General features: G+C 48.4%; 1 protein-coding gene across 1 annotated transcript in view; it reads right to left on the bottom strand.

Moving 5' to 3' along the window:
- ITPKB (inositol-trisphosphate 3-kinase B) overlaps positions 1–23,375 on the bottom strand; it is a 77,504-nt gene extending 54,129 nt beyond the window's left edge. The window contains exons 1-2 of the mRNA XM_029047643.1: positions 23,243–23,375; positions 21,917–23,079 (exon numbers count right to left, since the gene is read on the bottom strand). Coding sequence (XP_028903476.1) covers positions 21,917–23,079; positions 23,243–23,375 — 1,296 coding nt within the window. The remainder of the gene's footprint in view (positions 1–21,916; positions 23,080–23,242) is intronic.
- Between the last annotated feature and the right edge of the window lie 2,338 nt (positions 23,376–25,713).

Below are 25,713 nucleotides of genomic sequence, written 5' to 3'. Positions count from 1 at the left end.
GGCTGGCACAAAATTCAGAAGCCCAAGGTGAAGCCAAATACCCAGAAACCAGAGCTGGCTTGATTTCAGGGGTGGGTCAGGAAAGCTGGGCCTCTTCAGCCTTTGCTAAGCAAACTCATGCTTGAACTGGATGTCCTCTGTCCCCACCCCTACCTCCACTCAGCCATACCTTGAGCTGGTCTTGCCCTGTCCTTGACTGTACAGCCCATTGATATCAAAGATGGACAGGCCATGGGGAGGACTGGGGCTCAAAAGAACGGAAATTGTGGCCACTTGATTTTCTGAGAGGAGTGACTGCAGACAACAGCCTTCTGTTTTACCAGAATCTAGTGTTTTCCCCCAGCTGTGTGATCTTGGGCAAGTCTCTTCATTTCTCTGTGCCTCAGTTACCTCACCTATAAAATGGGGATTAAAGCTGTAAACCCTACATGGAACATACAAGTTATTTAGGTTGGATACAGTGTATCAACCCAGGCACTTACTACAGTGCCTGGCACATATTAAGAGCTTAACAAATAAGATTTAAATAAAAAAGGAAAAGAAAACTTGTCTCTGAAGAGGGAGGGTGGCAGGAGTGCTTCTACATCTCTTCTGCTTTCCAACTGTGGTCCTCTCACCCATGATCCCGTCCTGCCTCAGGCTATAGCAACATTGGTTGACTTGGGGGCCTGGTTGGAAACAAGAATCCCACTCAACGACCAAGTCAAACCAAGGAAGAACTGCGGGGGCTTGGTAGAAAAAGGCCTTTCCTGCATAGGATCCAGCATGATGGCTGTTGCCTCTGATATCCTATATTTCCTCTTTCCTGATAGGTGCTCCAGAGAAGCCAGGAAAGCCCCTGGGGCCGACTCTGTTTTCTTAGAATGACCCTCTGTGATATGACATTGACCCTTCCACATGGCTGAGTCGCAAATCCAGTGTGAGAAGTAGTGTGGCCTAATGAAAAGATCAGGGACCTGGGAGTCGGAGGACCTATTTCTGGCTCTGCCACTTGTCTGCTGTGTGACTTTGGACAGATCACTTCACTTCTTGCTACCTCAGACTCTTCCTTTGCAAAATAGGGATTCAGTACCTCTTCTCCCCGCTTGACTGTGAACCTGATGAGTGCCAGGTTCTGTCTGACCTGGTTATGCTGTATCTGCCACAGTGCTTAGTATAATGCTTGGCACATAGTAAGCGCTTTACAGATACTGGCAGGAAAGAGCTCCAACCACAAGCAAGTTCCTGCTGGAGCCTCAGTAAAGGCTTGTGTGGTTCACAGGAACAGGCACATATTTCCTTAGTAAAGTGGTTTCTTCGTACCTGCCATTTTTTCACCAGGATCTCCTCACAGCACTTTGGGTGAGATGACTTCTTTTAATTAGACATACTGACTCCTTAGTGTCAACACTGACTCCAGCAAGAAAAATCTCAGAATTGCTTTATGTTTGAAACGGAGAGAGGCATTTATTTTCCTTAAAACCAAAATATGGAAACCAAATGTGCCCTGCATACTAAAGACTCACACATTGTGCTGAAATGGTTGAATGCATCCCACTGTTTGCCAAAAATGAATGAGAGAGGAGGAAGAAAGAGAGCAAGGCAGTTGAAAGGATGAAGGGGGGTACGACGGAAAGAAAGGAGGAAACTGCAAGAGGGAAGATTGTGCGGGATCCCTGAGAAGTATAAATATGAGGGTGTGTGAGTGTGCATCCTGTAAGTGTATTGCGAGAGCACCCACGCAAATGAGCGTGTGTGGTCAGACAAGTGTGCCTGGGAGCTTTGTCATAGTCTTGCAGCAACCTTATTTGTGGGTGAGGAGAGAGTGTGCCACAGAGACAAATAATCCTCTTAAAAATACACAAATGAACAAAACAGAAAAAAACAGTGCTCGATTCCTTTCTCATGAACTCCTCACAGCGCCTCACGTTGTTTACTATTAACCACACTGATAAGAGTCTCTTCCGCCTTCATCTCACCCCATTCTGGGCCAGACCCAAAAGTCTGAAACCTGAAGGGAGGGGCTGAAAGAGGAAACCTGGGTCTCCCGTCCCCAATTTATAGTTTCCCAGAAATCCCCTCAGGAGGAGCGCTAACAGAGGCCGGGCACTTCAGGATGGGTCTTCTCTAAGGCTGGGGGGGGGGGGGGGGTCCCTCTGGAGGCCCCAGAGCGGACATCGGTGCTGCTGAGCTCTTTGGCTCTCTGCATTATCTGCTCTGTGGTGCAGCCCTGCCCTTGAGCAAGCTCACCCGCCTACGCAAGGAAACCCACGGCCCAGAGCTCAGCAGGGCTGCAATCCCAGAATGCACCAGCTGACTCTAGGGGATGCCTGGGGATCTTGCAAAAACCACAGAGCTAGCTGGATAGAGCAACCTGAAGAGTTAACCACCCGCACACCCCGCCGGGGGAACCTGGTGGCGGGGAGGGGTTTGGGAGCGAAACCTCCTCTCTTGGTTGTTGCTTTCACATCAGTGAGGGCTAGATGCCGTCCCAGAACTAGTCCCCTCTCAAAGACTAGTGGCTGTAGAATGGGACGCCTCGGCAACGTGAGAGGACGAGGCAAAAGTAGGAAGGAGCGTGGCCTAGTGAAAGGAGACCTGGGTTCACATCCTGGCTCCTCCACTTCTCCGTTAGGTGATCTTGGGCAAGTCGCTTAACTTCTCTGGGCCTCAGTTACCTCATCTGTAAAATGGAGATAAAGACTACGTGGGACATGCACTGTGTCCATCTTAATTGGTATCTATGCCAGCGCTTAGTACTGTGCCTGGCGCATAGTAAGCACTTTACAAATACCATGAAAAAAAAAGCACTCAAAATAGCAGCAATGGCCTCCTCATCCAATAGAAAAATATTCCCCTCTTGGCACAAGTCTGTTGCACCTACCAGGCTCTGAGGTCAGGGAGAGACATCTGAGAGCGATTAAGAGAGACTGACTCCTGGCAACTCTGACTGAGCCTCTTCTGCTTAATCACAGGTCTAGAAGGAACCTTAAGAGGTCATTCTGTCCATCCCCCTCTGCCTTCAAGATGATCCGCATCTTCACCCACACACAAATTTTCACACCTGCTGCACACCAGGCAGGCAGGCTGTTCAAGAGAGCCAGAATCTCTGGCTTCAAACCACCACTACCGTCATCACTGTTTATTGAGAATTTCCTGGGTGCAGAGCTGTTCTCAGCCCTAGGGAGCATATAAAAAAAGTAAAAAGAGAGGGTCCCTGCCGTCAAGAAGCTGAGGATCCAATGGAGGAGACAGGCAGATCTAGATCATATTAAGACAATGGGAACCAAAAGAAAAACAGATTCCACTGACAGCAATGATGAATACCTAAGGAGAATAAATCAACCCCAAAATGCTAAATGCTAAGGATGGCTGATGGAATGACATGATTCGGCAGGCGGGATTAATCCAAGAGAGTCTCCTGGAAGAGGCGACTTTTGAGAAGTTCAGGCTTTGGCAGTGAGGAGGGGCGTGGCTCATCTGATTTGAGGAGGGGAGGGAGCTCCAGGAACTGAGGGGAGGGCTTGCACAGTGGCTGAGATATGGAAGAGTCACGAGCAAGGTACAGCCAGAAGTATAGATGGGAGAAGAAAAGAATGAGAGCTGGGGTGTAGCGGGAGAAGAAAGGACACGGGAAAGAAGGTGACAGCCGAGAAGGTGGCTCCACCGCAAAGCAAAATCTTTATTTTATGAGAAAGATGCCCAAGGTCTGAGAAGGCTGCTGCTGGCTCTCCAGATCCCAAGCAGGTCTCACAGCCCCAGGGCGTTTTATTAATCAATCAGTGGCATTTATGGAGTGCTTACTGTGGGCAGACCACTGTAAGTGCTTGGGAGAGTACAATAGAACAGAGCTGGAAGATGCATTCCTGCCCACAAGGAGCTTACAGTCTAGAGGGGAGGTGGACATTAAAATGAAAAATAGATAAGTACATCAGTGCTTTGGGGCTGAGAATGAGGTGAATAGCAAGAGTTTAACAGTACAGATCTAAGTGCACAAGTGATGGCAGAAGGGAAAGGGAATAGGGGAAACAAGAACTTAATCAGGGAAGGCCTTTTGGGCGAGGTGTGATCTTAATAAGGCCTTTAAGGTGGGGAGAGTGGTAGCTTGTCGAATATGAAGAGGAGGGTGTTCCAGGCCAGAGGGAAGACCTGGGCAAGGGGTTGGCGGTGACATAAACAAGATCAAGATACAGTGAGTAGGTTGGATAAAGAGATTTAAAAAAGACTGCCTGCTGGTGGGCAAACCTGAGGTCTGTTGGATGTGGGGCAGCAGGGGAGGGCAAAGGTGAGAATTGCTGTCAGTCTCCTAGGCCCCTTGCTGTGCTGAGTTGCTCTCCAACTAATTAGAGGAGTTAGTACAGAGCAGTCACAAAGAAAGACTGAAGCCAGAATCTGAACCAGAACAGTGCATCAATTTGGCTACTTTACAGGCATTCTATTTGAAAGCAATCATCCCCCACTTAAAGTGGGAGGAATGCACAGTCGAAACTGCTTGGCTGGTCGACCAGACTTTGGCCTGTGGAAAAATCTACAGCTATACTTGTTAATACATTTCAACCTCATCTGAAAATCCTCCAGGGAAGGCTAGTTAAACCAGCATGAAACAGACTTCTTCCTCATCATACACATCCATCATTTATAATACAGATAATAATAAAAGTGGTATTTGGTAAGTGCTTACCCCTGTGCCAAACACTGTACAAAGCACTGGGGTAGAACACAATAATCAGGTTGGACACAGTTCCTGTCCCACACAGGGCTCATAGTCCAATTAGGAGGGAGAGCAGCTACTGAGTCCCCATTTTACAGATGAGGAAACTGAAGCACAGAGCAATTATGTGACTTTCAAGTGTCAGAATCAGGATTAGAACCCAGCTCCTCTGACTCCCAGGCCTGGCTCCTTCCACTTAGGCCACGATGCTTCTCTATTTACTAAACACCTACAGTATGGAAAGGGTAGAGTTATGCACACTGTTGGGTGCCTCTTAATCCTGACTGAGCCACATATCTGCTGTGTGACCTTGGAACATTCACTTAACTTCTTTGTGCTTCACTTATTTCATCTCATCTGTAAAACTGGGATGAGAGTGTGACCCCATGTGGGACAGGGACTGTGTCTAACCTGATTAACCTGTATCTACCCTAATGCTTGGCACATAGTAAGTGATTAACAAGTACCTTACTTATATGCTGATTCAGGAATCCACACAACACCTCTCCTGTCAGTCAGAGAAAATCCCACCATCAGAGAGCTGAAGGCTCCCTGTGCCACTCACCCAGTGCATCCTCTTGGGGTTCTGCCTGCCCCCCACCCCACAGGAGAAATCATCCTGTTGCCAAATTGTCACTGCAGTACAAAATCCACGGTAAGGATAAGACCATATTCCTGTCCTCAAGGAGTTTTCAGTCTTAAGAGGGAAATTTGCAATTTAGAATGTTTCCTTTCATTCATAGCCAATCCTCCAAGCTTCTTTTTTTCAATGGTTTTTGTTAAGTGCTTACTATCGATTAGACTGTAAGCCTGTCAAAAGGCAGGGGCTGTCTCTATCTGTTGCCGATTTGTACATTCCAAGCGCTTAGTATAGTGCTCTGCACATAGTAAGTGCTCAATAAATACTATTGAATATGTGCCAGGCACTATACTAAATGCTGGCTAGATACAAGTTAATCAGGAAGTATGCGTTCTTACACCCCATTTTACAGATGAGGTAACTGAAGCACAGAAGTGAAGTGACTTGCTCTAGGCCATACAGTAGACAAGTGGAGGAGCCAAGATTAGAACCCAGGTCCTTCTGACTCCCAGGCCTATGTTCTATCCACTAGGCTATGCTGCTTATCACTCCATCAATCGTACTTATTGAGCGCTTACTGTGTGGACAGCACAATACACAGCACTTGGGAGAGTACAACACAACAATATAACAGATGCATTCCTTGCCCACAATCAGCTTGCTTCCCTGCAAGCAGGCCCCAGGCCACTAAACAGGGGACCAGGCCAAAGCCAGAGGGCTTCTGCACAGGATCACTTCCTGGGCCGATCAGGGGTGTGGAATCCTTTCAAGCAAAGCCAGCTGAGAAGGCCTGGCTGGCACCACAGCGGCCGTGCGAGTGAGCTACCTGGTCCACTTTCGGCCTTGATCTCTGCCTCACTCTCTCATGAGGACCCTCCTGTTGCCTGTGCCTGGATGAAAACCACAAACCTTCCCTCATCCTCTGCATAGGGTGAGGAGGAGGGGTAAAGGGGGCGGAGGAGTGCAAGGAGAGGCTCCCAACTTCCAGAAATCATCAGAAATATCCAGCCCACCAGGCCAACACTGGTTGGTGTGAGTTTCGTCTCCTAACCCACCAGTCTATTTGGCCGGAGGGGCTGGAGGAAAGTACTTGGGCTGACTCAAGAGCAGGGAGTCGGGGATTCAGGGGAGCAGATATTTGTGGTGTGGTAGAGGTCGGGGAGGCAAGGAGTCAGGACTCCAGAAAGGAAAATATCAAGAGCACAGATGTGGAAAAATACCTCCTAATGGTGAAATCCACAAGACTGGCAACCACTTCCTCTCAGAGAAGCCCCAGGGAATCACTTCCCTCCTCCCAACCTCTCAGCCTCCAGGGTGAGTCAGGGTGTGAAGACCCTGACCTGTCAAGGAACCCTCCTGCCCAGGCAGGGAGGAAGGGGGGGCTGGGGGCAGAGGAAGAGGGCACTGGGGGGCATTTTCCTTTTGCTCATTGGGAATGTTCCCCTCCGCCTCCCCAGCTGCCTCTTCATCTGGGTGCCTGCATCCTGGCTGGTGATGGCGGCATCAGCTGCTTCTCTGCCATTAGTGTCCAGCTGAGCCCGGTGACTGCACAAACCAGTCTCAGGGCGAGGGACAAGCCAGTTAGAAGCCAGAACTTGGGCCTAGTTTAATGGCTCTATACAAAGGAACCAATAGAGGGGTGGGAGTTGGCGGGGGTGGGGGGTCTCGAAACCTCCAGGGAGCTGCCTGGCCTCCACTGCAGGGCCTGGAGGTTTGGGAAAAGAAAGGGAACAAGCATGATGGTGGGTTTAACTGCAAGAAGTGGAATGACGATTACCACCATCACTGCTGAAATATGGTGTGCAAATGCGCTCTTGCCCTCTGATATTTAAGTTCAGCTCATCTGTGAACCTGGGCAACCTGCTGGAGAAGGTGGATGAGGTATCTGTGGCCTGTCCAGGTCTTACAGACGTCACAAGAGCTAGACAAACACTCGGGATGGTCTTCAAATTTGTCTTCACCTTGAAGCCACCCAGACATCTAGGCACCATGCTCTATCTGTCATCCAGAGAACATAGTAGCCTCCTGGATTTGAGTTAAAGAATGAGGCTGTACAATTGCTTCCCAAGCAATAGTGTGACCAAGTGGAAAGAGCGTGGGCCAGGGTATCAGAGGACCTGGGTTCTAGTCCTGACTCTATTTCCTTGATGAGTGACCATAAGCAAATCACTTAACCTCTCTTCTGCGCCTCAGTTTCCTCATCTGCAGATGAAGATTCAATACCTTGTCTCCCTCAGACTGCAAATCTTACAGGGGTAGGAACTGTGCACGATCTAATTATCTTGTCTCTACCACAGCACTTAATACATTTCTTGGCACATAGTAAGTGCTTAATACTGTAATTATTATTATTGTATTATTATTAGTGAGGGTCATCAGTGACCCCCCCCAACCCGGGCCCAACAGCCATTGAAACAACCCTTCCTCACAGCTCCCAGACTATTGCTATGTCCACTGCTCTGTCTGCTTTGCTTTCCCTGGATCTGTTATGAAAGTCACTGAAAGAATCTGGGGTTTTGTTTTGGGGTTTTGTGACTATTATTTTCATTGGTGGAAAGGTAACCTTCTCTTTGGAGAAGGACTTGTAGGCTCCACAAACACTCCTGACTTGCCCTCTTCAAAACCAACCCAGTCAATGGCATCCTTCTCCCCCTTGGCTCCAGGAGCAGAGAGTGCGCTTCTTAGTTTGGGGATTCAAGTGAAGGACCTGTCCCGGTTTGTGTGAACTTGCTAATTTAAATACAAATGATTCTTTCTGGTTCTGCCTAAATCTAGAGCACCAGCTGGGCCCACACAACCCTGGAGGGAGACCATGATCAGCCTGTTGCAGCAACCAGCTGGGTAACGGGGGAACTTTAGGCCTGGGACCTTAATGTATACATTCACTACACATCAGCTCAAAACCATCCCATGGCTATCCATCGCCTCCCACCTCAAACAAAACCCCAAAACCACTTTTATTTAAGCCTGACAGCTCCGTCCTCTTTACCATTCTGCTCTCTTCTCCTACTACTTTCCAGCTCCCACTCTTCAGTGCAAGGACTGCAAGAGGATTAAGACAAAGGCTGTTTCTGCCCTAGTACCATGAAATAAATTATTTGCAGAAAGCTCCCAGCTTTGCCACATCTTGTGTGACTTGGGCTAGTCACTTAACCTCTCTGTGCCTCAATTTCTTCGCCTGTAAATGAGGAAGATTTAGACTGTGAGCCCCATATGAGATATGGACTGTGTCATATACCTAAAGCAGTGCTTAGTACAGTGACTGGCACATAATAAGTGCTTAACAAATACCATACTGAAAAAAAAGGCTAGAGGCTGTGGTTACTACGGTGTGTTTTTTTAAAACTATTTAAAATGATTTTTTTTAATCTTTTCAAAAAGATGTTCACCGCATCTCCATGTAGATGAATCCACATTCTCTGGCATATTTGCAAGGGAAATAATAATTACGAGATGTATTAAGTGCTTACTATTATCTTTGTAAGAATACAAATTGGGAATAAAAATGACAATTTAGAAGAGCAGACTTCAAAGTGAGCCTCAGAGGTTGAGCTCTCATCAAAGAAATTAGGTTTCAAGGTTTACCTGTCCTTCTCTGGTGAATAGTCTAAGCAAAATCAGTTTTGGTTTTAACACAGTTTTGAAAGATTTATCAGAGTGAATCTGCAATGCTATAAACCTATGAAAATTTTGACTAGACTGTAAGCTTGTTGTGGATAGGGAATGTGACTATTATATTGTACTCTCCCAAGCGCTTAGTGCAGTGGTCTGCATACAGTAAGCATTAATAAATGTGATTGATTGATTGACTGATAGAGGATAATGAGATTAGACACAGTGCCGGTACAACATAGGGCTCATAGTGTAGGGGGGACAAAAAGAGAATGAGTGCTTCATCCCCATAGAAATGACTTGCCCAAGGTCACACAACCAGTAAGTGATAAAGCCATAATTAGAACCCAGGTAAATGCCAGTCAGATTCTTTAAAGTTTTCACAAGCAATATTTGGGTGCTGCTGTTCCCACACCAACCAACCACGGTGTTTTTCACTGGAAAAAAATAAGTCAAGTTTGTAGCTCAAAGAAGTGAAAACTAGGGCAGCCTGGTTAGTCCCTGGTTAGTAGGGTAGTCCCACACTACTCCGTCCTCACTACGTCAATGGCCGAGGGGCCCAAAAGCTGTGTCCCTGGTGCCTGGCACCTCCTCAGACACCTGAACCTCCAGACAGAGGTGAAATGTTTGTTCAATGCCCCTGGCAGCTATTGGCCCTGCCAATTGCCTTCCCTTCAGGACTCCCATGCAGGAAGCAAAGAGAATAAGGACAAGGTCACACAAACCAACCTTGAATTCGAAGTTGCTTTTAAATGAAATTCAGGAGACAATAATTTTATACTAAAGAAGTGCTTCTTTAGAATATCTTATAATGTAACAACTTTTTTTATCCACATGGCTTTCACATCACCTATCTCACTGTATCCTTACAACATCCCTATGAAATAGGGAGAGGCAGGTTTTATTATCCCCATTGAACAGATGAGAAAACTGAAGACCAGTAGGCAGAGAATGTATCTCCCAACTCTGTTATATTGTATTCTCCCAAGTGCTTAGTACAGTGCTCTGCACACAGTAAGTGTTCAATATATATGAGTATTTGATTGACCAGAAAGGCTAAGTGATTTGCTCAAGGTCACACTGCAGGCCAAGGGAGAATCGGGGCTAGGACCCAGGTCTTCTGACTCTCGCAGACCCATGCTCTTTCCACCAGACAATTCTGTTGGTTTGCTTCCTTTAGCAGAACAGATTTTATTTTAAAATCTTACCACATTTCCCCGCTAACACACTGCTTATTAGTCCCAAAATCTGGAAGCTCTACACAGTAAAATCCCCAGAAGAGGCGAGTAGAGTTGGTATAGTCTCTAAGATTACCAATCTCCAGGAAGGTAAAGAAGAGCTACGAGTAAAACCACATGGAATGGCCCAAGATACTTTTGAGTTTTCAAGTTTTGAGTTTAAGAGTCAATTTCCTCAACTCTCACAAAGGATTCTCTACCCTCCTGCCACTCAATGGTCCCATTTAAGAAGCAGCTGTGAAGAAAATTCCATTTCTTTGTGTAAAAGGCCTGTCTTCAGTTCCCATCTCACCTTGGCCTCTGGACAAGGCAGATGACTTGAGGTTGATGCTGCCCCAATCAGCAAATGTGAGATTTCTCTAGGGCAGCAGTATTCAAAGGCTTAGTGGTACTTTCAAGAGTCCCAGCAGGTCCTTGTTCCAAGTAAGCATGCAAAAAGCCAAGGAAGGAAGTCAAAAGTAAGGTCCCTTCAATAAAACAGGACAGGTCATGTTTCTATACAAAGGTGAAAGAGAAAGACAAAGGAGGACTAAAAGAAGGAGAAACCAATTGGTAATTCCTGCTTGTTTTCAGGCAGGCTCTTTCCTACCCATGGGGAGTCATTGTGGCCTATTGGAAAAAGTACGGGGCTGGGAATCAGGACACCTGGGATCAAATCCCATATTTGCCACAGCTCTATTTGACCTTGGGCAGATCTTTTAACTTTTCTGCGTTTCATTTTCCTCACCCATAAGAGGGGGCTAAGATACTTTTTCCCTCCCCACCACTCACACCGTCAGACTACTGTGGGACAGGGACTGTTTTCAATCTGATTATTTGGTACATCTACCCCAGCACTTGGCACCCTTTGAGGCCTAACAAGTACTGTTATCATTTTGGGAGGTGGATCAGAGCTGGGTGCCCCTGGAACACCAAGCCTTGCCAGAATGAGTCCCCCACACACCCTGGGTGAAGACTGTCAAGGCTCCACTGCCTCCCACCCCCTGGCCAAGCCTCCAGCCAGTTTGGTCCAAGGAAGAGAGGGCTACAGTTTCCCTGAGCAGAACAGACATTCAATTACTCTTTGCAGACAAAAGGGCAAAGAACCAGAGTGACAGACTGGGTCCCAATCTGCTGTTAATTAAAATCTGGGTAAAAAAACCACCATAGCCCTACAGGCTTGTTTTGGTTTCCTTTGTTTCCCCATTAGAATGCTTTCCCTCACTAGACCATAAGCTCCTTGAGGGCACAGATCGAGTTGGCCAACTCCAGTGTACTATACTCTCCCAAACGCTTGGAACAGTGCTCTGCACACAATAAACATTCAATAAATACCACTGATCAACTGACTTTACTTAAGAAGGTATGCGACCATCCCCACCATCATCACCAGCTATGGTGGGGCACCAAGTCTCCATTTTGGGGCTTGGCCCTCAGCCTAGACCAATCACACTCCATCCCTGATCCAGTGACGTTCTAACCAGCAACACTATGGCAGAGAGACCCGAGGAGCGAGGCATCTGGATAACACAGATGGCTCATCAGGATCGCACTGAGTTCTGGCCCGGGAAAGGGAGCGGGAGGAGGAGAAAGCTTGCCTGCGCCTGCCCAGCACCTCTCCTGAAAATGCAAATTTCTGTTCTCATTCTCTTTCTCTCTCCCTTTTGTCAAAAGGCTGAACACTCTTCCCCCAAATTCTATAGTCATGTTCACTACCAGCTCCTCCATTGTCACAAGGAAAAAATGACTCCATTTTGGAAGAAGGGGATACGAGAAAAGGCTTCTGAGAGTAAAATCAACTCCCGATTTTCCATTACTTTGGAGTTATCGAGACTGTGGATTTCCCAAATGCTTTGCTTCTCCTCCCTTCAACTGCTCTGTACATCAGCACCTGTTCAGCCACTGCTCTGTACATTAGCACCTGGGGTCTGGTTGAGGGCCAGGGGAGGCAGGAAAGAACAGGAGAATGGCAGAGGAAATGAAAGATGTGAAACTCAAACCTATTGGTGAGCAAATGGTAAAAAAAAAAAGTCTAGTCAGAGAGGAAGTTTGTTGTTGTTTTTATATTTTTAAGGGCTTACTATGGCAAGCTCGGATCTAAACCCTAGGGTAGATACAAGTTAATCAGTTCAAATACAGACTCTGACCCACATGGGGCTCATGGTCTAAGTACGAGGGAGAACAGATATTGGATTCCCATTTTTCAGTTGAGGAAACTGAGGCCTAGAAGTGACTTGCCCAAGGTCACACAACAGCCAAGTGGAAGCCATGGGAAGCAGCGTGGCTCACTGGAAAGAGCACGGGCTTTGGAGTCGGAGGTCATGGGGGTTCGAACCCCGGCTCTACCACTGTGTGACTGTGTAAGCTGTGTGACTTTGGGCAAGTCATTTAATTTCTCGGTGCCTCAGTTACCTCATCTGTAAAATGGGGATTAAGACTGTGAGTCCCACGTGGGACAACCTGATTCCCCTGTGTCTACCCCAGCGCTTAGAACAGTGCTCGGCACCTAGTAAGCGCTTAACAAATACCAACATTATTATTATTATTATTATTAAGTAGTAGAGAAGTAGGTTCTCTGCCTCCCATGCTCATTCTCTTTCCACTAGGCCACACTATTTCTCTATTGAGAGTCTATTGCAAACAGAATTCTGTACTAAGCACTTGGGAGAATACAGCAGAATTAGCAGATATGATCTCTTCACGGAACATACAATCTAGCTAGGCTAAGTTCCTGAGGATCTTTCATTTGGAACATCTCATTTATTAGTATTACTCTGTAGAATCCTCCAATCATGACTTCATGCTTTTTGCTGTAGCAGCAGTGGCTGGATATGTACACCATCTGCATTACCTTCTTAGATCCTTGAAGTTTTGCACCATATTTACCATCTCTATTGTACTCACCCAAGTACTTAGTTCAGTGCTCTGCAGAGAAAAAATGCTGAATAAATGCCACCAAGTAAAGTAGCAAAGAAAAAATTCAACATGCCAGAATTCTTGAGACAAGGGGAGGCATTTCTAACCAATCAACTTCAATCCTATGATTTGTCCACAAGAGAGACAGAAGGGATGGTGGGAGGGTTCTTCCAGTCCAACTCTTTCCTTGACTCTCTACCTTTTCAACATGCCAGAATTCTTGAGACAAGGGCAGGCATTTCTAACCAATCAACTTCAATCCTATGATTTGTCCGCAAGAGAGACAGAAGGGATGGTGGGAGGGTTCTTCCCGTCCAACTCTTTCCTTGACCCTCTACCTTTCCACAGTCCTTCAGGGCAGGCCCTCTCTTGCCAGCTCTCCCACAACCTCTCCACAGCAATCATTTGACTGGATCCTTAGACTGGGGTCAATAAACCTCAAAAAAAATAAATAGATGTGTGTGTGTGTTTTGGGGCAGGAGGGAATAATAATACTATTTGTAACATTTGTTAAGCCCTGGGATAGATACACACAAGTGGGTTGGACATGGGTCCAACATGTGGGTCCCACCCGGGGCTCACAGCCTAAGTAGGAGAGAGAATAGAATCCTCATTTTGCAGAGGATGAACCTGAGGCACAAAGAAGTTAAATGACATCCACGGTTACACACCAGGCTGGTGGCAGAGCTCAGATTAGACCCTGGGTCCTCTGACTCCCAGTCCCATGCTCTTTCCACTAGGCCACTCTGCTTCAATCCTCCCCCTCTTGAAAGTGTCTTTTTGCTAACCTCCCTAGTTCCAGTAACAACTGAAAATATTCAGTAACTACTTATTTCACCACTGGCCCAGTTTAACAGTCTTTTCTATGGCTCCCCAGTTACAATTTCTTAAACCTCATTTGAATCCGCTGGATTTTTCCACTTCAAATCACTACCAGAATAAGCCCCTTGCCTCGTCATTTACAAGCCCTTTAGATTCTTCCTAATAAACTCACTAGACAAAGAAGATGAGCCTAACCTCCGTCGTGGCATTGGTTAAGAGATGTAAACCTCTATCTAATTCTTGGAATCTGTATCTTTCTAAGAGAAGGATTGGACAAGCACCAATTCATAGGCAACTGAGGAAGAAAGGCATAACAGGAGATCCTGAAGAATTATGCATCTTAAGGCCCAGTCATCAATTGCCATAGAGAAGATAAAAACAAATTGAGCTGAGCCTGGAAAGAATGTTAGCAAAATTGGAAAAACACTTGCCGGGAGCTGCCGGCAAGTACAATAACCTCTCCCCTGATTGAACGGGGCCTAACGACCTGCGAAATACCAAGAGAGATTGCCGATTTAGCTTTCTGGATGACCACCCCACCAGGAAGCCAAATCCCTTTGGTCCTCGTGCAAGTTGAGCACTCCCCACAGTGAATAAAAATATCAAGGGCTTGTAATATAAAATGTATTACAGCTTCTTCTTGGAAAACAGCACAATAAGTTTATTCATCCCCGTGAAACGCTTTGGGGGAGGAGGGAAGGAGGAGAGAAAAGGGAAAGATACTGCTGCCAAGCTAAAAAGCCAATAGCAGAAGCTCACTTTTCTGCCCATTTGTTAAGATGAAAATAAGCTCGGTAAATTGCTGGCAATGTGCAGCACTTTTTATTTGGCTTTTGGCCAACCGTGAGCTTTTCCAGGAGTTTCCTTAAGGACTACAGTATTTAAATGGCAATCTTCTAGGAGTAACAAATCCTAATCTTTTTCCACGGGGTCAATGAAAATTATTCTGCCACCTGTTAGAAATGCTGTATGTCCTTTTCTTTTTGCCTTCCAGCTTTAAATTTCACCACAAAAAGAAAATACTAGATTAACAAAACTACAAATCCCATCCAGTCTGTAAGGTCCTTGTAGTCAGGAAGTGTCTTCCAACTCTGTCAAATTGAACTCTCCCAAGACTTTAAGTACAGTACTCTGCACACAGTAAGCACTCAATAAATACCACTGTGATTCAAGAGCTAAGTTCCTCTTTGGTTGAAAAATTTCACAATTGGGTCCTTCTAGTTTATTTTTTTTTAGGATGCTTCACGGTATTTGAGAATCAAGTATGTTCATTCCAAACGCTTATTCTGCACCCTCATTTGTAATTCTCTCTCTTTTTCCAGGTATTTGCACTATATAACATTTGGTTGGAGATCAAAATAGAAATAATAAATTCCATAAAACAAAGTCCATTAATCGACCATTGATGTGGGGGTTTTGTTTTTGTTAGGTTCCCTTAAAATGACATCGGGGAAATAAACCAGAAGAATAAAGAATAAAAAGAATAAAGAGAAGCGGCATAACCTAGTTGACAGAGCACAGGACTGGAAGTCAGAAGAACCTGGATTCTAATCCTGGTTCCGCAACTTGTCTGTGTGACTTTGGGCAAGTCACTTCACTTCTCTGGGCCTCAGTTACCTCATTTGTAAAATGGGGATTTCTACTATGAGCCCCATGTGGGACATGAGCTGTGTCCAACCTGATTAGCTTGTGTCTAACCCAGGGCTTAGAACAGTGGCTGGCACATAATAAGCCCTTTTACAAATACCTTTTTCTTTTTTAAATATACATTACCCAAGTAAAGCTTAAGGGAATGAAGTATAAAGTCAAATATTTCAAAGGAAATTCTTAAATAACCAAAGATGCTTTTAAAAGTTACTACTGTTAATAATGTTGATAATATGTGAAATTTGTTAAGCACTTACTAGGTGCCAAGCATTGTACTGAACACTGGGGTAGATACAAGACAATCGAGAAGGACACCATCAATCTCTTTCCAGATTCTCATCACCAACAAGACCAAACAATGAGCCAGTTCTCCCCAAATCAGCCTTTGGGTATAGATTAGGCACTGAATTTTGGCAAGTGTGTTAGCTCTTTCAGGCTTTTGAAATATTGTAATTTCCTTTAAAGCACTTAGTGTCCCTCCCAAAGTGCCTGACATTTCCAGGAGGCTATCTGCATGCTGGCTAAACTGAATCAAGTTCTATTCACAGGGTGACTTTAGGGAGAAGTTATGTCACGCTGCTTCTCTATGTGAAAAGAGCAAAGGGCTGGGAATCAGAACCTCAGTTCTAAATCTCAGCGCTGCTGTGTGATCTTGAGCACATTCCCTAACCGCTTTGTGCCTAAGTTTCAGTAAAGTGAGGATTCAATACCTGTTTTCCCTCCCATTTAGACTGAGAGCTCCCTATGGGGCAGGGACTCTGTCCGACCTGATTATCTTTTACCTGTACCCCAGGGCTTGGCACATAATAAGCACTTAATAATTACCACAATTATTATTAGAAAACTGTGCTGGTATATTATTCTGCTCATGGCCAACTCACTCATCCCAAACTGACATATCTGAAATTCCTTCTGCAGACATTGTCATGCTGCCCATGAGGTCTTGCCCTTGAACTTGGAAACATAGCCTTTTGGTGTAAAATATACAGAAGCCTATCCCCCAAAGGAGAGGTGGAGCCCAAAGCCTGAAGAAAGAATTCCCATCCCACACGCTGATAATCACCTTTGAAAAAAGTTTTTTAGGCCCATTTTTTTTTAGGTTTTCCAGAGACATAGCTAGCTTTGACTTTATTTCAAAAGTTCCTCCAGGTCTGTACCATAAAGTACATAGAGGCGTCTGACAGAAGCAGCTTCATTTATTCATTTTCTCAATTCTCATGAGTGGAGCCAGTGGAGCTAACCAACAGGAAAAAGTGTCTATTAAGCAGTGGCTTCAGCCTACAGGGCCCGACAATCTCACCACAGACCCTGGAGCAAGGACTCCTGCCATGCATGGTCCCTTGTACCCCAAAACCCCTTTCTTTCTTGGTGTCCCAATTCCTCCTACCTGAACGTAAGGGGGATGGGAGGGATGTGCAGAGGTTTAAAGCCAAAAACTTTCTAGGAAAATAACCCTGGCCTGGGGCTTGGAGCCTAAGTACAGAGAACTATAGCAATTCATGGCTCCAAGGAACCATGATAACAATCATTATTATTATAATTTTGGGCAAGTCACTTAACTTCTCGGTGCCTCAGTTACCTCATCTGTAAAATGGGGATTAAGACTGTGAGCCCCACGTGGGACAACCTGATTCCCCTGTGTCTACCCCAGCGCTTAGAACAGTGCTCGGCACGTAGTAAGCGCTTAACAAATACCAACATTATTATTATTATTATTTAAAAATCCAGTGGAAAGACCACAGGACTGTGAGTCAAATGACCGGGGGTCTAATCCCAGCTCTGCCATCTGCCTGCTGTGGGATGTTGGGTAAGTCATTTCACTTCTCAGTGCTTCAGCTTCCTCCTGTTCTATAGGTATCAAATACAATCTCTAGTATTTGTTAAGCTCTTAACAGTGTGTCAAGTGCTGAAGTAACTACAATCAGATTAGAAAGCACAGTCTCTGAATGGAAAGTGGAACAGGTTTTTAAATAATAGAGAGCACAAAGATGGTATAATATCAGAAAGGTGCTCTGAACAACTTGACAGTAGGCTGCTCTTTAAATGCAGATCATGACACGGTCAATCACTAAAATTCACACCTGTGGTTGCTGTTGCCAGCCCTTTGATTCAATTTAAGGAGTAAAGCTGGCTATTCAGGACATCTCAAGGAGAGACTTAGCAAAAAGTTGAGTGTCTCTTAGCTATAATTCATAGCACGTAGACCCACTCTACAAGTCCCGTAGACCACATCACCTAGTTGTTGTTTTTTTTTAAGCCTTAGAATGTCCCAGAATAAGGAAACATGCATATAAAAACAGATTCCAGAGCACTCTATGATAGGTTCTCTGTCACACATGTAAAGCAAATACTTCTGAACACAGCCTGGCAGCAGAAAATCCAGAAGCAATTTAGACCTACCACTGGTGCATCGGTCCATGGAAGCAAACGAAGAATCAATTCACAGGGTATTTATTCAATAGTATTTATTGAATGCTTACTGTGTGAAAAGCATGCATAAATTAGATAGAGATGTAAAAAAGTTTAAATATATGTACATATGTGTTGAGGGGCCGTAATCTAGTGCTTAAGTGACAAGAAGTGTTTGGAGTGGTAATTGGGAGGGCGGGGATAAGAGATGAGAGATAATCAGAGAAGGCCTCCTGATTTCAGAAGGACTTTAAAGAAGGAGGGAGCAATGGTCTGCTAGATGTGAAGTGGGAGGGAGTTCCAGGCAGGCGGAAGGACATGAGCAAGAGATCAGTGATGAGAGAAAAGAGCGAAGCCCAATGAGTAGGTTGGCTTGAGAGAAACCAAGGTAGTGGGTAAGAGTGGAAGAGGGGTCACAATAAGTCGAGAGAGAGAGCTGATCAGCTCTCTCTTAAAGTCAGTGGTCATAAGTTTCTACTTGATGCAAAAAGGAAGGGGTCAGAGAAGTAACTGGTCTCTCATCATCCATTTCCAGTAAAAAGGCCTTCACATATCTGCATTCACTAAATGGTAAGTAATTTTCACAGCACCTCTCTGAACGACTTGCACATCACTTTCCTTTTAACTGCTGAAAAGTAATCTAAGTCTCCCTTTTACTAGGCTTGGGACAGGGCAAAGTCATTACTTGAAACTGTGAAAAGTCATGGTTGGGTTAGACAGGCAGAAAATTAGCAAAGCAGACATTCTTCCTGTAAAGTCATATAGCGTCAGCCTGCTTAGAGAAGCCTTTTTTTTTTTTAACCAGAGTAACCACATGAACCCAAAATGCCTTTAAAAGAATAGGAAAGATGAGAGGGCTGCTTGGAAAAGCAGCATTTATTTGAATGTTAAGGCTAATATTCCTGACATTTCTACAAAATTGTAAAATTGGATCACATCACATGCACAGCAAGTTTTAATTTTTAACAGGGACGGTAGCTTTAATCCTTGAGGAGAACCAGGTTTAGATGGAAAGACACCTGAGGTCTGACTCAGGACAGTACTTTGCAGGCACATGGAAATCCCAGGGTAGCAGGCAAGCTAAGCCCCTAGGATCCAATTAATTAATCATTTATTTTTCATTATTTAATAAAAATATTTATTAATAATAATAATATTTACTATGTGCCAAGTACTGTTCTGAGCCCTAGGGAAGACACAAGGTAATCAGGTTGTGCTACTTGGGGCCCACAGTCTTAATCCCCATTTTACAGATGAGGTAAGTGGGGCACAGAGAAGTTAAGTGGCTTGCCCAAGGTCACACAGCAGACAAGTGGCAGAGCCAGGATTAGAACCTATGTCCTCTGACTCCCAAGCCCTGCGCTCTTTCTACCAAGTCCCGCTGATTCTCAGCATATTTGACTGCTTACTGCTCAATAAACATCTGTTTAGTTACAGTGTACTCTCCCAAGTGCTTAGGACAATGTTCTACACTCAATAAGTGCTCAATAAATACGATTGAACGATTGGGAGAGTACACTATAACAGAGTTGGTAGACACATTACCTGACCACAACTAGCTCGCAATCTAGAGGGGAAGACAGACATTAATATAAATAAACTATGGATACATGCGTAAGTGTTGTGGGGCTGAGGTCAAGTGAATAAAGGTAGCAAATCAGAGCGATGTAGAAAGGAGTGGGAAAGGAGGAAATGAGGGCTAGTCAGGGAAGGATTCTTGAAGGTTGATGTGCCTTCAATAAGGCTTTGAAAATGGGAAGAGTAATTGTCTGTCAGATATGAAGAGGGAGGATGCTCCAGGCCAGAAGCAGGATGGGGTGAGAGGTCAGCAGTGAGACAGAGCCCTAGATTTTCTGGTATCTTCCTTCACTTCTAAAGCTTGTATTCCACAGAGCACGAGTATCTTACAGGAAAGTTTCTCTCTCCCCACTATCCTGTGCTTTTGTGCTGAGGTACAATTGTAACATGCCTCAAAACATGTTTAGAAGGAGTGCACTGCATTGGCTAATAAAGGCGATGAGTGCTGGACAGACTTGGCTCTTAATGCTCACCCTGTGGCTTCAGGCAAGCCACTTAACCGTCCTGTGCTTCAGTTTCCCCTCCCAGAAAAGAAAAAAACGTTAAGCATCACCTCCTTCCCTCCTGGGGTTGGGTCAGGAGCTCTTTAGAAGCCCTAGAACAAAGTATGGTCGAGATGCCAGAAACAAAGAAACCTGCTGTCTTATTTAAAGGGCACCATTAGAGTTACTATAGCCAGCTAGATATGCTTGAGAGAGCTCACAGCTTGACAACTTTTGAAGAGAAACAAGAGGAGGCTCCTGTTTACTAAGTCTCTCATTGCCCAACATTCAGAAGCCATTCAACTCACCTCTGCTCTGAACCACCTACTGCCTGCTCTTCTCCCCCTCTTCCTCCTTCCTCTTTCAGGTGTACCCAACTTCCTTTCAGGATGGCAACTAATGTTACAAACTGCAGGTGTGAGTGCCTGGGGCTTTTTTTTTTTGGCCACAAAATGTTACTCTGAATCAGGATTAGATTTTGCATGTATATTTGCTTCCAGACAACAAACAAACCTGAGAGTTGCAGGAAAACAACTACCTGGTCTACAAAAATTATGTCTACTATTTTTGAAATGGGGAAAGGAAAAGGCAGCATATCATTAACAATTCTGGGTGGAAGTAGGATAAAATGAAAAACTGCAAGAGCCTTAACTAAAAAGTGCTAAGTGCATTTCAAAACATTTGTTTTTAAAGATTAAATCGGTGACTGCTGCAGCAGGAAAAATGAGGTTTCCAACTTCTTTGTCCCAGCCACAATAAAACGCTTTTTACCACAACCAGAACAGGACTGTGGCATCCCTCCAGGGGGGAACAGATGGAGAGGAGGTGGGATCATCCTCACCAACTCAAAACCTTCCTAATTCCTAAGCTAAACTCTTCTTCACCAGGACAATGGCAAGGGGGCAGAGACAGCATTTTCGCTGACCAAGTTTGTGCAAGAGAGTCCCCCTCAATACCACTCTCACTTATGGATGCAGTCTTATCATCGCACCTCATCTTCGGAATCGAAGGACAATTCCATTACCACTCCCCACAGCTTGGAGAATATTCAGACTTTCAGAAAAGGACTAACCAACTCATCCATCTCTTCCAATTGCTTTGATATTTCTTAGAGGGAGACCATGCTGGACTGTCACTAACCCCCGCGATGAAATTCGTCCAGGGATACCACCAAAACTAGAGGTCAGGGACCGGACTCCCATGTATAAATGTACTGCCCAGAGGAGAAAATGCTCTTACCTACACACAAAAACTCAGTCATCCCTCTGTCGCTGCCACAATACCATACCCCTGGATTCTGACAGAACCCAAACATTAACGTCAAACCGATGCAGAAAAACAAAAACACTTCCTACTTAATCCAAAGCGCGTCCCTTCGGACACCAAACTCCACTATCGCCTCTCATCCTACTGATATAAGGTGGGTGGACGGGGTTTATTGGATGCCCTGTAAAACCCCACAATGTAAGGGGTCATTACATGGCGGTGGCACATTTCCCAAGTTTTTCAGGTCCCGTCCTGCAAGGAAGTCACCTGTACCTCCAGGGGAGGTTGGCATATCCTAATCAAGGGATCGAACAGGTCAGAACTGTTTCGAGCTCACTCTGGGTAGAACATCGACAGAATGTTCACTTCCCGGGAAGATGCACCCAGCGCCCAGCCTTACCTCAGAAGTTAGCAGCAATTCTTAGATCAAGTTTTAGTTGACTTTACAGTAGCTCCAGAGATGCTACCCCACCTTAAGTTGTGACTATCCCAGTTGCCCTCTAAGAAGGTAACCCCATCCTAGGGCGAGGTGGGAGGGAAGATCTTTAAGAGTGTGGAGGCGCGGGACCCAGGTCCCGTGCTCACCCCTGAGGGAAGGATGGAGAGCCTGGACAACCGGAGCCCACCCAATGTAGACTCAGAATCGCCCCGGGGTCAGCGTGGATGCACCTCGCGGGAATCTGCTCGTCAGACTTACCACTCTGGGTTTCTGCTGGTCGAAAGTGTGCAGAAAGGCCGAGTTCTGGTCTGAGGGACGCTCTGGATCGCTGGAGATGTCCTCTTCGGAATCGTCGTAGGAGGAGGAGAAGCCCGTGGAGGAGGCGGAGGAAGAGGACAGTTTCCTTGGGGGCACTTTCCCTTGGGGGCTGCCCTGAGCCTCTTCGAGTCCCCCATCCTCCTGGGCTCCCGTGTCGGTGATGATGACGGCTGGGATGTTGCCGGGGCAGCAGCCTTCCCTGGGGAAGGGACTCCTCTTCCACTCGGGAGACCGTGCGGGCTCAAACCCCTGCTCTCTGCCCTGATTGTCATCCTGTTGCTGCTGCTGTGGTTGCTGCTGCTGCTGTTGCTGCTGCTGCTGTTGCTGCTGCCACCCGGCCCCAACTGAGAGCATCCCCGGGCCAGGTGATGTCCAAGCCGTGCCAGGCTTCTCCATGGAGCTGGGCAAAGTCAGCCCACTCCTGAGCTGCCCACAGTTGTTACTGGGAGGGCCCCGGTGTCTTTCTCTGTTCTCTGCCCCCTCCGTGCGGGGCAGCGGCTGGGACCCTCCTCCCGAGGGAGTCTCCTCCTTCCCCTCCCCTCTTCCCGGGCGGTCCGTCCGGTGGGCGGCGGGGGTCGGGGCAGGGGTCCCCTTGGCAGGCTTCTCGGAGGAGGTGGCCGGGCCGGGCGCTCGGGGGGAGCCCGGCCCCCGGCCGGCCCGGGAGGGCGCGGAGCTTGGCAGAGGCGGAGACAGGGGCGCGGGGGCCCCGCGGGGCACGGCTCGCCTCTCCGGCCCCCCGGGCGGGGGTTCGGGCGCTGAGCAAAGCGCTCCGCGGGCGCGGGCTCCCGGCTCCCTCGGCGGCCGGCCCTCGGCGGGGCTCCTCGGGGGCTCGGCCGGCCCCTGGGGCGGGGGCGGGGCGGGCCGGGCCGGGGGTGGCGGGGCCCGTCCCGCCCGTCGAGGGGCCGTCGGGGGCGCAACCGTCGGGGCGCCGCCGGCCGCCGGCCGCCTCCCCCGGGACCGGCCCGACCTCCCCGGCGGGCGCGGCGGCTCCTCGGGGCCGCTCCTCCTCCGCCTCCCGCTCTCCCGGCCGGTCCCGGGGTCCTCGGGACTCGGTCCTCCCGCCGTCGGTGGGGCCGGCGTCCCCGGCGGGGGTCCGGCCGCTGCTTCGGGGCGGGCGGGGGGCCTCGACGGGCGCCTCCGCCACGCCCACCTTCTGATCGCCCCGCACAGGGTGCGGAGCCCGCCGCGGGAGCCTCGGCCGCCGCGTGGCCTCCTCGGGGGGCGGCGGGGCGGGAGGGCAGGGGGAGGCGGGCTCCCTCCCGGGGCCGGGGCGGGGCAGGGTCCCCGGCAGCAGCGCGGGCGTCCCGGGAGGCGGCGGAGCCCCGCCGCCGTCGCTCTTGCCGTTGTGGCTACTCTTCATCATCACCAGGCTGTTGAGCGCATAGCAGTAGACGGCCATAGTACTGGGTCCGGACGCGCTTCCCCCGCCCGCCGCCGCCGCCGCTCCCGGTGCCGCTCCCGCTCCCGCTCCGGCTGCACGGTCGGGCCCCCGTCGGGCCGGGTCGGGGTCGGGGCCCGGGTCAGCCTCGGCGGGGCGGCGGCGGGGAAGGGGGCGGGGAAGGGGGCGGTGGTCTTCGGCGGCGGCGGCGGCGGCGGAGCCCGGGGAGCATGGCCTCGGCAGCAGGGTGGGGGCGGGGCAGCGGGCCTGGCCCCTGCCCCAAGCTCCATAAACCACCGATCCGCTGTGGACGGGGCACGGGGGGGGGGGGGGAAGGGAGGGAAGGAAGGAGAGGCAGAAGACACAAGGCGGTCAGGTCCTGCAACCACCGGCGGTCACCGGCGGGGGCTGGGGGCGGGCGCCTGGACCCCGAAAGACCTGGGGCAAGCGCTCAGCACAGCGCTCTGCACACAGGAAGCGCCCAATAAGCACCATTGAATGGGAATGAAGTCACTCAGATCTGGGCAAGCGCTCAGCACAGCGCTCTGCACACAGGAAGCGCCCAATAAACACCACTGAATGGGAATGCAGTCACTTACACCTGGGGCAAGCGCTCAGCACAGCGCTCTGCACACAGGAAGCGCCCAGTAAACACCACTGAATGGGAATGCAGTCACTTACCCCTGGGGCAAGCGCTCAGCACAGTGCTCTGCACACAGGAAGGGCCCAATAGACACCACTGAATGGGAATGAAGTCACTCAGACCTGGGGCAAGCGCTCAGCACAGTGCTCTGCACACAGGAAGCACCCAATAAGCACTACTGAATGTGAATAAAGTCACAACTTCTCTGGGCCTCAGTGACCCCCACCTGTCATTCATTCACTCAATCGTATTTCTTGAGCGCTTACTGTGTTTAGAACACTGTAGTAAGTGCTTTTAAAGTACAATTCGGCAACAAATAGAGACAATTCTTACCCAGGACAGGCTCACAATCTAGAAAAGGGGATTAAGAATGTGAGCCCCACGTGGGGCAACCTGATTATCTTGTAACAGTGTTTGGCACATAGTAAGGGCTTAACAAACACCACCACCACCACCATCTTCATCACCATCATCATTATTAGTCCTTCCACCGAGGGTGAGCGTGGGCAGCCTCAGAAACAATAAAAACTTCAGTCCCGAGGAGCGCCTGCTCCCTTATTCATCCGATTATGGGATAATCATCATCATAATTCTGGTATCTGCTAAGCGCTTACTAGCTGCCAGGCACTGTACGAGGCGCAGGGGCGGATACGAGCAAATCGGGGGTGTTCGCTCCGGGCAGGGAACCTGTCTACCAACTCTGCTCCGTTGCCTTCTCCCGGACGCTCAGTACAGTGCTCTGCACACGCTAAACGCTCGCTAAAGACGGATCGACCTACGGGGCCGTCGGGGGGCGGGGGGGCCGATGTGGCCACCTGCTACTACATGTGGGGCTTCCCGCCACCCGAAGCCACCTCCAGACGAGCGGCCCGTGCGGTTCCCTAGAAGGACTCTGGCTTTCCCACCTCCCCGGACCCCGGGGGGGGGGAGGAAGGGGGGCAACCACGTGGGCGAGTTGTCGCCCGGGCGACCGGCCCCGGGTGGGCGACCCTCTGTCTGCAAGGGTCCGCTCCGATGGAACTGGGGGAGGAGAGAGGCTTGCAAGCCTTGCTCCTGGCCCGAGGGCGTCAGGGGGGTGATTCAGGGCCAGTGCATCGAAGCCAACCTCCTCCGCTACGGGCGACCGGACAGGACCGGACCGTCTAAGGCCTGTGCACTGTGACCCCCGTCACTGGGCAGGGATGGTCTCTATCTGTTGCCGAACTGCACATTCCTAGCGCTTAGTACAGTGCTCTGCACAGAGTAAGTGCTCAATAAATACTATTGAATGAATGAACGTGCGCGCCCCCGGCAGCCCAGTTTGGGGAGGGCGAGTGCGCGTGCGCACTGGGCATTGTTCTCTACCCCCCCCCCCCAATTACCGCCCCAGCCCTCCGCTTTCCCTCCACTCTTGGTGTCTACCACCCACACCCAACGGTGTGTGTGTGTCTGTGAACGAGGGGGAGGAGAGAAAGGGAGTTAGCATGTGCGTGTATGTGTGTGTATGGGGAGGGGAGAAAGGGGATGTGTGTGTGTGTGTGTACGGGGAGGGGAAAAAGAGGATCAGCATGTGCGTGTGTGTGTGTATGGGGAGGGGAAAAAGAGGATCAGCATGTGCGTGTGTGTGTGTGTGTGTACGGGGAGGGGAGAAAGAGGATCAGCGTGTGTGTGTGTAGGGGGAGGGGAGAAGGGGGATGAGTATGTACATGTATGTGTGTGTGTAAGGGGAGGAGAGAA

The sequence above is a fragment of the Ornithorhynchus anatinus genome, chromosome 19, assembly GCF_004115215.2.
Source record: "Ornithorhynchus anatinus isolate Pmale09 chromosome 19, mOrnAna1.pri.v4, whole genome shotgun sequence".
In the NCBI taxonomy this organism is placed as follows: Eukaryota; Metazoa; Chordata; class Mammalia; order Monotremata; family Ornithorhynchidae; genus Ornithorhynchus; species Ornithorhynchus anatinus.
The sequence above is the reverse complement of the archived record's forward strand: the minus strand, read 5'-3'. Positions and strand labels throughout refer to the sequence as shown.